The sequence below is a fragment of the Nipponia nippon genome, unplaced genomic scaffold, assembly GCF_047370975.1.
Source record: "Nipponia nippon isolate SJK-2023a ecotype South Korea unplaced genomic scaffold, ASM4737097v1 scaffold_7, whole genome shotgun sequence".
NCBI lineage: Eukaryota > Metazoa > Chordata > Aves > Pelecaniformes > Threskiornithidae > Nipponia > Nipponia nippon.
Genome location: NW_028262391.1, coordinates 14,616,177 through 14,629,853, shown reverse-complemented (window position 1 = coordinate 14,629,853; position 13,677 = coordinate 14,616,177). Strand labels below are relative to the sequence as shown.

Here is a 13,677-nt window from a genome sequence, read left to right as displayed (position 1 = left end):
CAGTGGCTGCAGGGCAACCCACCCGGGCCTGGGACAATGGAGGTGTCTGGCACAGCCCAGGCCCTGCCAAGAAAAGCCAGCCCCGCCTTGCAGCCGCGCCACGCTCCTGCCAGCCCCGCTGCCTACCAGCACTTGGCTCTTCTCCTTCTTGACAATGACAATGCGCGCTCCGTACACCTCCACCAGGACTTCGCGCACATACGACACTCTGGTGTTCCCACGATGCTCGTTCTTGGCCTCAACGTTGAAGTAGGGCAGGGAGGTGGTGTTGGAGCACACTTTGGCCAGGGTGTAGGTGCAGGTGCCCATGAAGTGGTGCGTCACCTTGTCAAAGGTGTTGTAGTGAGGGTCACCGTGGACGTGGCAGATGCCGTAGGATTGTTCGAGGCACTCGGGTTTCCCATCCTGCACCCCGCAGTACTGGCCCGCAGGGCATGAGGCACTGGTGCACTGGACTTTGCTTCCCCGCGCGGGACACGTGCACTTTGAGGAGCAGGTGTTGTCCGTCCAGAACTCCGAGCCCACGGGGTAGTGCTGCCCGTTGTGCCAGCACCCGCACTGCTGGCTGGGCACGCATCGGTCGTTGTAGAGCAGGTACCCGCTGTCGCACACACAGCCCTCCACGCACGGCACGCTGCAGGTAGCAGGAGCCATCGGGTCAACACAGGTGGCAGGGCAGGCTGCAGCACAGGGCTCGTAGTGACTGTTGGCCGGACAGGTGATGGCTGCCGAGACAGAAGACATGGCCGTTACTTGGGGAACATAACACTGCTTTGCTCTGTATTTTCCCCTCTGAAAAATTAAGAGTCTATATTTTCTCTGTGGTCTGCTTGGCTCCGTGAGTATTCTAAGTCACACCTGATCAAATGAAACAGAAAATGGTGCCTCTAATACTGACAACTACCTGTAAATCCCCACGGCACCTAATAAAATTACTTCTTATTCCCCACCCCACTCTTTCATTCCTGTTCTGTGTTTTCCTGAGAGGAACGATCCGCGGCACCGCGTGTGGACTTACGGCAGAAGGTTGCGTTCCTCCACGCAGGTATCTTGACACCAAGCGACTGGCAGGCGTCCGCGTAGGACTGCAAGCTCTTGCACAGGGCCTCGCGATCCAGCCCCAGCTCACACAGGTCATAAAGGCAGGTGTTAAAGTAATCGCTGGGGCTCACCACAGCGTGGCACATCTGAAACGGGCCGCTGGTGTCAGTGAGGAGCCCGCAGAAGTGGCTGCTGGCAATGACTTGCTTGTCCGTCTCATTGCAGGCTGGGGTGGGGAGCGGTCCGGCTGCGCAGCTGTGGAAGGACAGGCAGAAGGGCCCCTGGGTCATCCGCGGGCTTCTCCTGGTGCCTCCCCCTCCCCTTGCCCGACACGTCCCCAGACCTGCTGGGGGGCCACACGCACCTGCTGTCGTTGGACACCTGCCAGCTGTTGCCCAGGCTGGTGGAGTCTGGCTCCATCACCCCTTCCGGGTTCAGGAAGTCATCTGCTGCCATCCCGTTGTAGTTCCCACACATGCCACAAACCTTCTGCCCAAAGGTGCTCGGAAGCGTCACCTCCACCCGATGCTTCCCATCAAACTTCACTCTCAAGCCAAAGTCTGTCGTGACCACAGTGTAGAACCCGCTGGATGAGACCTGCACGCCCACGGATGGGGTGCAGGGCAGGAGCTCTGCCACTCCGTTGACCTGCAAGGGCAGAAACCGAGACAGGGTTGGAGCAACCCATTTGGCGCAGCTCTGTCCTCTCGCCCAGCCCCACCGCCTCTCCTCCTTGCGCTTACCGTCACTGCTCCACCCTTCCCCAGCCTTATCCGCTGGCCAGCCACGTCGACATCCACGTATCGGACATAGGACACGCGCGTGTTGCTTCCCCTGTGCTCATTGGCCGCTTCCACGTTGAAGTAGGGCAGCGAGCTGTTGCTCTCGCACAGCTTGGAGAGGGTGTAGGTGCAGGTGCCCATGAAGTGGTGTAGCTGCTTGTCGAACGTGTGGTAGTGAGGGTCTCCCTCCACCACACAGGTCCCTGCTCACAGTGGAAAGACCAGAGGAAACATTCAGTTAAGCACCTCCTGCCGCCTCTGCCGCCCAGCAGGCCCTGCACAAAGGACGGTGGCCCCATGACGGGTCTACTCTACTCACCTGAGTCTGGCACGGGTGGTGGCGTGGGATGCCCTGTTGAAGGTTTGGTGGTGGTGGTGGTGGTGTCTGGTGGTGTCGGAGTCACATCGCCTACGAAAGAGATGGTAGAAGATGGTAGAAGCAAATCAGTCCTCCTTGACCAGCTCTTGTTCAAGACAGAAACTACACTGACTGCCACGAGAAGCGCAATGTTCCTCAAGCTGCCCTTCCCCAGGCCAAGCCTTGTACCTCTGTAGTGCTGTGACTGCAAGGTTGAATGGACCTCAAGCTGCAGGATTCTCCTTTATTAATTTTAAAGCCCTGGTTTATATACTTCTATAATTTATTTTGCATGTTTGGTGAAAACCTGAAGCTGTAGACAGGTTGGGTATGTGATGCAGTAGCACTTCTCAAAAAGATAAAATATTGTATTAAAGCCAAAGTGGTGATCTGTTAGACAAGTGCTCAATTGTCCCTGGCTGAGCCCTTAACCGACAGTGTATGTTGTCTTTCATGACCCAATTCTGGTCTTTCATGACCCAATTCTGGTCGTAGGTCAAAAGTGTTCAAACATCATCTTCTAAAGTGAATACTGGAAGCCCATTAGAAGCTTAGATTAGAAGCCAGATTTCCAGAGGTGCTAAGCACTTGAAAGCTTCCTGTGTCTCCTTGAATCCCCTTTTCTGAAGTTCTGCTCAACTTCTTCATCTTTTGAATTTATATTTGTAGCATGAGGATTTAATTGGATGGCTCTTTGCTAAATGACCTAATGAAAGACCAGAGGAAACATTCAGTTAAGCACCTCCTGCTGCCTCTTCTCCCCAGCCCACCTTGCACAAAGAACATCAGCACCATGACTGGTCCACTGCTTTTGCCAAGAGACAGAATTAGTGGAGATCTATATCAAGACAGGAATATTTTTTCCAGGCATCCGGTTCAAACCTCCTCAAACACCTAAGTGCCAGAAGCACGGGCGTCCCACCCAAACCCTCAGAAAGGGAATAGCACTCAATGTGTGTCTCAGTACGGCAGGAGAGTGACACAAAGCATTGCCCGGCATATCCACTATGGGTTTTGAAGATGACTCAAAACGCCACCAATAACAGTAGTACCTGAGGTGGTCCCAGGTGGTGGTGTTGCTGGTGTGCGTGGTGGCTCCGTCGTAGTGTCTGGCAATGGGGTCGAGGGTGTAGAAGGAAGCGGACCTACGGAGAGACACAGAAGTGGTCAGTGGCAAGATGGAGGTTTGTTGCAGGCAGCCGGTCCGCCCTTCCCAAACACCCCAAAACCATGACCAGAGAGGCCCAGGGCAGGAATCGCACAGTGTCTCCTCAGCAGAGGTTTCTGCACTCAAGCGCTCTCCACAGAGCACTGGTGAGTGATAAAAGGAGACACGCAGCTCCTGCACTACAGACACTCCATCCCTTGGCCACGAGCCTCGAGGAAAGCTAACCGAACACTTGCCACAAGCAGTAGAAGAGGGGAAGGGAACACGGCAGTACCTGAGCTCGGTGTGGGTCTCGGTGTATGCAGAGGCTGTGTTGTGGTGTCTGGCAAGGCGGTCTCAGGTCCTGCGGTTGATGGACCTAGCACAAGAGAGAGCTAGAGGAGCTCTGCAACAACCTGGGAGATTTGTTGCAGGCAGCTGGCCCACCCTTCCCAAACACCCAACGCCGTGACCAGGCAGGCCCAGGGCAGGGATTGCCCAGTGTCTCCTCAGCAAAAATTCCAGCGCTCAAGTGCTCATCCACCAGCATAGCGGGAGGATAGAAAGAGCCGCGCAGCCCCTTCACTACAGACACTCCATAGCGTGGTGGTGGGCCTTGGAGGAAGTGAAATGAACAGTTTCAACAAGCAGTAGAAGATGGGAATGGAACACGGCAGTACCTGAGCTCGGTGTGGGTCTTGGTGTTGACGGCGTGCGTGGAGGCTGTGTTGTAGTGCTTGGCAAGGGGATGGTGGGTTTTGGTGTCGATGGACCTAGCACAAGAGAGAGTTAGAGGAGCTCTGCACCAATGTGGGACATTTGTTGCAGGCAGCTCTTGTTCAAGACAGAAACTACATTGACTGCCACAAGAAGCGTAATGTTCCTCAAGCTGCCCTTCCCCAGGCCGAGCCTTGTACCTGTGCAGGATCCCTTTTCGATGGACAGATCATCCAATGCTACGTCACTCCGGAAATCTTCACCCCATTCTCCCTCCAGGACAATCTACGGAAGGGATGGTTCCCAGCATTAGCTCTGGCCGCATGTGTGAAGTTCCTTTACAAAGCACAGTTCATCTCAGATGGCAGTGAGAGCCCCTGCCCTTACCCGCATGTTTCCTGTGCTGTGCACTGTGACCTCTCCCAAGATCCATCTGTCCCCATGGTTCCCAGCACTGCTCCAGACCAGCACTAGCTCTTCGCCCTTAGCCACATACACCCGCAGGGCCATTGCTTCAGCCACTCCGTACATGTGATACCAGAAGCGGAAGCAGTGTGGTCCTTCGGAACTGCACACCGGGCTGATCAGGTGAGCCACAAAGCCGGGGAGGGCGTTGCTCCCTTGCAGGTAGATGTAGTAGCCGTCTGAAACAAAGCGTGAGCCACACTGTCACACACATATCAAATCCAGACAAAGCAGTCAGGGACAACCCAAGCACAGTCCTGGGAGTACCCCCTGCTGCGGTTCAAGTCGGACAAAAGGAGGGGAGAGCAAACACAGGTCCTTAGCTAGGCATAACCCTCCCCAGCCCTGGGTCCACCTATGAACCCTGCTCACATGGCTCTGCAGCTTCGGGGCCCACTCATCATTGTCTTCTGCAGAAACCAGCGTCTCCTAAAAGAGAGACCCCTTCCTGTTCCCCTGAGACAGCCGTGTCATCAAGTTTTGCATTACTTTCCCCATTGCATGGCAGGTCCTTGCCTGACCTGTGGGTACCACTGACTGATTCCCAGGGCTGAAAATCTTCCTAAAGGAAGGCTCTGGCTCTCGGGGAGACTCTCACAAACGGCTCTGGATCAAGGCCTGGACACACGTGGCCTGTATTTGCTTTTAGAAGAGGTTTGTCACTGCCTTCCCAGGGAGACCCCTCTGCCTGAAGGTCTACTGTGTACAGATTGCTGTTCCTACCTCCTGTTGTGTGGTCAGAGGAGGGGCCGGTATTTTGCGTGGGCGTTGGACCTTTGTTCCTTATCCAGTCAATGCTGTTGTAATCTGCCTGGACCCACTCACAGAAGTCATTGTCGAATGTGCAGGTGAAATTGCAGTCTCCTGGGGGAGATGGATATGGTGCAGAAAGGAAAGCAGAGTTTCTACAGTGAGGATGGGGACACCATTTCCTCATGTCACACAGGGCACACCTACATCCCTAGCATGGTCATGGACAGGTAAGGATGGCCAGCCAAGTGGAAATCCATAAGCAGAGTGCCTAGCACAGCCAGTAACAAACATGGACGGGAGACAAGTGTACCAGGACCTAGCACAAAAGAGAGCTAGAGGAGCTCTGCACCGACATGGGAGATTTGTTGCAGGCAGCTGGCCCACCCTTCCCAAACACCCAACGCTGTGACCAGGCAGGCCCAGGGCAGGGATTGCCCAGTGTCTCCTCAGCAAAAATTCCAGCGCTCAAGTGCTCATCCACCAGCATAGCGGGAGGATAGAAAGAGCCGCGCAGCCCCTTCACTACAGACACTCCATAGCGTGGTGGTGGGCCTTGGAGGAAGTGAAATGAACAGTTTCAACAAGCAGTAGAAGATGGGAATGGAACACGGCAGTACCTGAGCTCGGTGTGGGTCTTGGTGTTGACGGCGTGCGTGGAGGCTGTGTTGTAGTGCTTGGCAAGGGGATGGTGGGTTTTGGTGTCGATGGACCTAGCACAAGAGAGAGTTAGAGGAGCTCTGCACCAACATGGGACATTTGTTGCAGGCAGCTGGCCCACCCTTCCCAAACACCCAACGCCGTGACCAGACAGGCCCTGGGCAGGAATCAGAGAGTGTCATTCCACGGTATCCCTGTCACAAAGAGTCTCTTCACCCAAGGGCTGGCAGCTCTTGTTCAAGACAGAAACTACACTGACTGCCACGAGAAGCACAATGTTCCTCAAGCTGCCCTTCCCCAGGCTGAGGCTTGTACCTACTTGAAACCACAATATCCCCATTTTATAAATTACATATGGAAGAACCGAAACAGAAAAGGCAGATTTATATGGCATAAGGCAATGCCATAGAGAGATACCCAAAGAAATTACATGAAGCAAATAAGTAGCACTGGTAGTAAAAAATGTAGGTGCCCTTCTACAACCCATTGACTAGCATATGTGATTGGCTAAAATTCTGTGCCAATGAAGGTGGTGAAGATTCTGTTGTAGTTGTTGGTGGTACAGGGTTAGGGACAGCTTCTGTTAGTATAAAAGAGAAGGCAATACAATAAGTTATAACATTACAGGGTGAACACTACTTACACACCAACATACATGAATTTCCACTTATTCTTCACCAGTATAAAGTTAGAAGTTTTTCACTGAAGCAAGTGGAACTGCCTCTATTTAAAATGAGGATGTGTGGGTCTTCTGAGCGCTTAGGAAAGCTCGTCTGATTGTTAGCTTGGTGACAGTGACTGAGCTTGTGCCAGCATGCTTCTCTGGAGCTGGAAGTGTATTTACAATTGGATATGTGACTCCCTCTGGTGTGTATGTTAAGGCACGAAGGTCATACTGTCTGCACGTGTTGGCAGGTCTGTGAGTGAGTAGCCTGCCAGCAGACACCATATAGCAGAAACAAAATAACTCTTAGGGCACTGGTGGTTTCTAATCAGAGAGTTTAGTTGTTTCTTCAAAATTATATTTATTTCTTAGGAATGTGACAGCTGTAAGAGCCTTCTGCTGACAGACACAAGAAAGAGTCGTGTTGTGAAGTCTTTCCTCCTGCCTACTTCTGCTTGCTAACAAATATTAGCATCTTCTCCACCTATTCTTTATCCATCACAAAGATATCCTCCAAAAGAAGTGGTCCTCTTGGTGTACTTGTATGTGTCAGCTAGCAACACCAGGGTGAGTATTCTCTTGATGTCATGTTCATTCACCTGGTGACATGCAGATGAGTGATGGATCTGAATCTTTGGAAGTACAACAGACTGACTAAAACCTTCAGAGCATGCGTGCATTCACTCCTGCCCCTTTGCAGAACAAAGAACAACTCTCCTCATCCAGGTGCTCTCCTGTTGCACCCTTGTGAGCCTTCCACCGTGCACTGAGTGTGCAATAACAGTCAGTGTACAAGGAGATAATCAAGTGATGAATTGATTCATGGAGAACAATGCTTTCCAACCTACTTATAGATGCACTATAGGTATATCATAGAATCATAGAATGTCCTGAGTTGGAAGGGACCCACAAGGATCATCGAGTCCAACTCCTGTCCCTGCATAGGACTACCCCAAAATTCACACCATATGTCTGAGGGTGTTGTCCAAATGCTTCTTGAATGTTGTCAGGCTTGGTGCCATGGCTACCTCCCAGGGGAGCCTGTTCCAGTGCTCCACCACCCGCTGGGTGAAGAGCCTTTTCCTAATATCCAACCTAAACCTCCCCTCTTCCTGCCGTTCCCTCGGGTTCTATCATTGGTCGCCAGGGAGAAGAGATCAGGGCCTGCCCCTCCTCCTTCCCTTGTGAGGAAGCTGTAGACTGCAATGAAGTCTCCCCTCAGTCTCCTCTTCTCCAGGCTGAACAGACCAAGTGATTTCAGCTTCTCCTCATACGGCTTCCCCTCTAAACCCTTCACCATCTTCGTGGCTCTCCTCTGGACACTCTCTAGTAGCTTTGTATCCTTTTTGTACTGTGGCGCCCAAAACTGCACACAGCACTCAAGATGAGGCCGCACCAGTGCAGAGTAGAGCGGGACAATCACCTCCCTCGACCAGCTAGAAATACAGTGCTTGATGCACCCCAGGACACGGTTGGCCCTCTTGGCTGCCAGGGCACACTGTTGGCTCATGTTCAACTTGCCATCGACCAGAACCCCCAGATCCCTCTCCGTGGGGCTGCTCTCCAGCCTCTCATTCCCCAGTCTGTATGTACATTGAGGGTTGCCATGTCCCAGGTGCAAAATCCAGCACTTGCCCTTGTTAAACTTCATACAGTTGGTGATTTCCCAGCTCTCTAATTTGTCTAGATCTCTCTGCAGGGCCTCTCTGCCCTCAGGAGTGTCAACGGCTCCTCCCAGTTTTGTGTCATCGGCAAAGATAGTAATCCTTCCAGTCCTGCATCCAAGTAATTTATGAAGACATTAAAGAGCACTGGCCCTAAGTGATCCCTGCAGAACCCCGCTAGATATAATCACCTAAATGAATCCACAAGTAAGGCAGTTGGTCTTCCATATTACTGACACTGCTAACATTATAAGGATTAAGTTGTAATATAGAAAACAAGTCATACAAGGACAAGTTAGAGATTTTTGAATAATGATGCAGTAACTACATACTATGATGGTACTGCTTTTGCACTAACCATGTGATTCAAACTCAGCTGGATGTGGGGGTTTTGCAAGATACTTATGATTATAATTTAGAAGAAGCCAACAGACTTCACATAACTTGAAGTCTAGTATACACTACTATACTGATAAATCTCTGCACAAAATGATCCTGTTCACTTAATGAGCTCTAACTTCAAAGCTGAAGATATTTTGTAATAACCTGCCTGCAAAATGGGATCAGCTCCTTTGCATGCACTGGTTTCTTGTACACCTGTTTCTTATATGCCCATTTCTTCACATTCAGCTCCCTACTCCAGTATAAATGCAGTTTTTGCATATCTAGCCCAGAATTGCTCTTTTTGCTCTTTCAACATTGGTGAAAAATTACAGGAATCCTGATAATGGCTGTATTCCCACAATAGATACTTCCCAACAAGCTTTAAGTTAACTTTGTTGTAAGCTGAGGAAAAAAAAAAACCAGAAGAAAACCTCTTCCTAAGATTATTGTTCTTTGAGATCTAAGGTGAAGAAGTTCTGCAAATGACAGTATGAATATCAAACATCATAACCTAAAGACTGCTTGCTAAAGTTGCCTTGGAAGCTAATTTTTCATGTGACAAATGGACATATATTTAGTTTTCATGAGTGTGATTAAAATGTCTATTCAATCAAACATTCTTGTACAAACAAAAAGGTTGGGAGGACTTTGACTTTTACGAGACCTAATAATTCACTTAACTTTCATCATATTAGTAGCCATACAGTTGAAGAGAGAGAGGAGCACGTTCCTCTTGTCTCTTGTAGTTACGTTAGTGCACCATCCAGTGGCTGAATCATGTGCTAATACGCCTGGGAAAAAGAAGAACTGGGTCTCCCTAGACCTCAAAAAAAAAAAAGGCTCCAAGTATTTTTCAGAGAATTTTAAAGAAAATTATATGTTCAGATGGTGTGGACCTGAATGGAAATCTTTGTCCTGGCTAGTGTAAATTTGAAACATTTTATTGTCATTATATGAGCAGTATTTCACAGAGAGCAAGGCCTATTAGGACCTAATGACAGTTTCTATATGGTTTTCAGCAAGTTTCTTGTTCAATTCCCATTTTGTAAGTATTGCATGCTTGTCAGTAAAGACGGGATGAAACTGTAATTCACTTCCAGATCCTAGTCATCCACAGCTTGTGCCAATCTTGGCTGATTTGTTACAGGGTCAGGGATCAAGCTCAAATTGCTGATTCATAGTCAGAGCTGGTAGTGCAACTCAGCTTTACTGGCTCACCGCTATTTCTTTTTGTGACATATAGCAGTGCTGTGTATTTGCTGAGCTTGCATGAATTGAGATTTGCTGTAAAATGCTGATTAGAGCATTTAATCTGGAATCCAAGACCAATGTGCATAGCCTTGGATGGGTTTAGAAATGCACTTCAGACTTAAAGTGAAGGTAAAGTTTGCTGGACCTTGTGAAAATGGTCACATTTGCAGAGAAAGGGATAGCTTATTCTGAATGTTTGAGGTGGTGTGGAAAGATTTAGGAAGAAACTACAACAAAACATAACATTCAAATGAAGCGAGCTGTAAAGTTTTTGTTATTTCTCTTTTGTGGTTCAAAGTTATGAGGAGTTTCTGTATTGTATATGGAATTGAGTAATGGTCAACAGCTTAAACAAAGATGAGGAAGGAGTATACACTAAGGTGCAAACACAGACTTACCACAGGATCCATCCCTTACTCTCACATTGTCCAGTGCTGTATCCCCGTACTCTGTCAGTCCTCGGACAGCCTCAAAAATGACCTAGGCAGGATGCAAAATGAATCACTGCATCAGAGTTTGTTTAGGCAAATATGAGACCATTTCCCTTAGCATGTTTTCAAAATATTCTTTCTGGTCTATCTCTAAAGGCGGGAAGTAAACTGAGGCTATAACTGTTTTTCTACCTTCCCTCAGAAGCCTAAAATATATATTCTGTAATAAGGTAAGGACTTCAAGAAACTTTGTCCTCTGTTTTGCTGACTGATGATTTATGGTAACTAGTTGTCTAGACTCTATGCAGGAGTCCAATGTAGGCAGCATCCTAAAGTTCAAACATTAACTCATACCAGACAAACCTGCATTTAATTAAGGCACCTAAAGTCCTTGACTTTGTGATAAAATGAAGGAGGGAAGGAAGAAAAAAGAGAGAAAATTAAATATATTTTGTCCCCTAAAAACTCAGGGGGTTGTTTGTTTCTTCTCTTAGTTCATTGTCACAAAGCATGAGGCCATTATATTTACAAAATATAAACCAAGCAAATCTTGATTATATTTTCTAGTTTACATGCACAACCTTTTGCAGCCTGCAAGGGGAGAACAAATGCTGACACTGTACAGAGAAATTTATTCTGAAAATATAATACCTTTATTGTTCTCTGTGTTGGAAAAGCATGAGTGATGGAACCATAGTTCCACAAGGAACTCTGGTTTCCCTTCCGACTCCACACCACAGACTCCCCTGTGCTGTCTTGGATAAGCACTCTCAGCTCATTCATGTCTTCTGACCCAAACATATAGTACCAGAAGTCGATGCATATTTTTTCAGAAACTAGAGTATCTGGGCTCTCAAGTCTGTTAGTGTTGAATGGGATTAGATTACTTGCTTCTTGGTAGATGAAATAGCCTTCTGCAGAGTGAAAAAAATTAAAATATGGTTGAATCTTTGTAACTTGTTAGGTGTCATTTAAAACTGAAGTACAACCCAACTCTAGAAGAAATCAAGGGCATCATTAGCAGTTCAAAGAAACAAAGTAGAGGGTGTTTGGAATTTACATTGCAACGGTTAGCACCATGTAGTTATCTAAACTAGAATGTGAGCTGGAGAGCAAAGCAAATACATCCCATCTCACATGAACAGTTATTTTGGCATCACAGATAAAGGTGTAGGCCTCTTTCAAGAAACAGCATCTCCAAACACAGTGCTCCACTGATCCATGTTCAGTTTAATGTTTCCTCAAAGGAAAATAATGCAACCTGCTATATACCTTCTCTTGCGAGATATATTTTTTTCTAAATATTTTGGTCTCAAGATGAGCAAATCCCTAGCACAAGGAAAATTCCAACCCATCAGCATTTGGTTTTGTCTCAAAATGGAAGGGACAGAAAGCAATGCAGATATATCCATGAAAATATTTACGTTTGACATTATGAAAAGCAACAAAACTTTTCAAAATTCAGAAACTCACAGTATTTCTTTTAGGATTTGAAATGCTTTAGTCTGAATTGGTTCAATATGAGATCTCATTTTGCTTTACTAGGGCTGAAGTTTTTTCTTCCCATGGGCTAAAGTCAAAGCTACATTTCCCCAGTGCAGTTAAAGTCAAGTCTCTCCCATCTCACTATGGAATGGAATCAAAAAGAAATGAATGACCATTTGCATATGGTTAAGTATGGCTCCACACATAGCTTCTAACATTCAGTCATATGTTTTAGTTGCCAAGAAAATGTAAGTCACATTTAAAGCTATATGGTCTGCGTCAATTCAAAAAGCAATACAATTATTATTTGTGTGAATCCAAATTAAAAATAGTAAAAATGCAGAAAATTATTTAGCAAAAATCCCAACTAATACTGTTCCAATCCACTTACTGAGTCTGACAGTAGCTGATCTTTCAGTCTCGGGATAATTACAGAAAGCAGTATGACTGCAGACTGATCCCCCATAAATGGATCTGCTAGTGCAAGGATAGCAGTTCAAACAGATAGAGATGGAGACATACTAAGCACTTGTTTGATGATATGACTATGTAGGACCCCAATTTTTCAATCACATGTAGCTGAGGACAAGCTTTTTAAAGATATTATTTAATTTCAGAGTTGATCTTGTAGTACTTTGCCAGCGTGAACATTATCTAGTGCCCGTACAGAGATCATCACATTTTTTGCCATTAGCTGATAACGGTGTAATTTGGCCACGAGACCTATCTTGAATAATGATCTGTTGCACGTCACTGCATTCTCTATGAGGCCTTAAGTATCACATAATTAGCTTCTTTCTACTTCCATGCACTGATAAAGATTTCCAACCCACAACAGGGCAACCCAGTTTAATTTACTCAGAACTGACAAGTGAAAAGTCAAAGAAGACAGGTGTCAGCATGAAATGAAACTGACACATTTCAACAGGCTTCATGAATCTCTTTTCTCTTTCAAAGAAAGAAGAATAAAGGTAGTCAAGCTGTCTTCAAAAGGAAATCAACAATGCCACAACCGAGCACTTACTTCCATCAGGATAGTCTCCACTAGGACCCGTTCCACCAGTTGGAGTGTCATGCTTGGTTCGTATCCACATTCCGTGGTTGGCATTGCAAGGTTGGGTCCAGTCACAAAATGGTCTTGAGTTGTTGTTAAAATCACATCTGGTGAGGTAAGCTGAAATACAACACATTAAAATAAGGAAGAGGAGCTAGTATGTTCAAAATCTGCCTCAGATGTTAACAGCACTAATGACATGAAGTTACCTGTTTCAGGATCCCATGTTGTCAAGCCACCAGTTGGTCTTCGCTTGATCCTGCCAAGAAAAACAACACAGTGAAGCCTTTGTGGAATTAGTAACTCAAAAATTGTTTAAGAAAAAATGTTGGGACCTCAAACATATATCTTTGGGTGTTTCACTGAAAAACTGAATAGATCCAGGGTTTCATCCATATCTGATTCTTTCTCTTCCCATATGTACTTAGTCCTTCATGATAAAGCTCTGAGAGTGAGTCAAAGGTAGGATATGTTCACTTCATCTAGTGTGGAAGGATCCTCTGCTCTTTATCCCACTGAACTGAAAGAAGACCAGCTCTCCTAGGTACAGGGAGCTATGGAAGGGATGGATGGATGCAGCTCAGCTCAGTTCAGACAATACCAGGATAATAGCAAAGACTTGCTATTAACTTGCTCATGGCATCGTCATCCCCGCTGTTGCAAAGTGTGTAAATGTCAGTAAACTAGTATACCGTGTAATGCTGTTATTTGTTGGAAGGCTATATATTTCCTTTAACCCCTGCAAATCTCTCATGACACAAAGCTGTCATCTCATTCAGCTCTTCTAATTTACCCTGAAAATGCTGCAGAAAAAAAGCATTTAC

General features: G+C 47.0%; 1 protein-coding gene across 1 annotated transcript in view; it reads right to left on the bottom strand.

Annotated features, from left to right (window-relative positions):
* LOC104015731 (IgGFc-binding protein-like) overlaps positions 1-12,893 on the bottom strand; it is a 62,511-nt gene extending 49,618 nt beyond the window's left edge. Inside the window, 12 exon segments of the mRNA XM_087739719.1 lie at positions 127-725; positions 1,019-1,296; positions 1,406-1,689; positions 1,785-2,026; positions 2,143-2,232; positions 3,234-3,326; positions 3,624-3,707; positions 4,009-4,101; positions 4,246-4,330; positions 4,433-4,689; positions 5,234-5,374; positions 12,824-12,893. Of these exon segments, the coding sequence (XP_087595845.1) occupies positions 127-725; positions 1,019-1,296; positions 1,406-1,689; positions 1,785-2,026; positions 2,143-2,232; positions 3,234-3,326; positions 3,624-3,707; positions 4,009-4,101; positions 4,246-4,330; positions 4,433-4,689; positions 5,234-5,374; positions 12,824-12,893 (2,316 nt within the window).
* Positions 12,894-13,677: the final 784 nt, after the last annotated feature.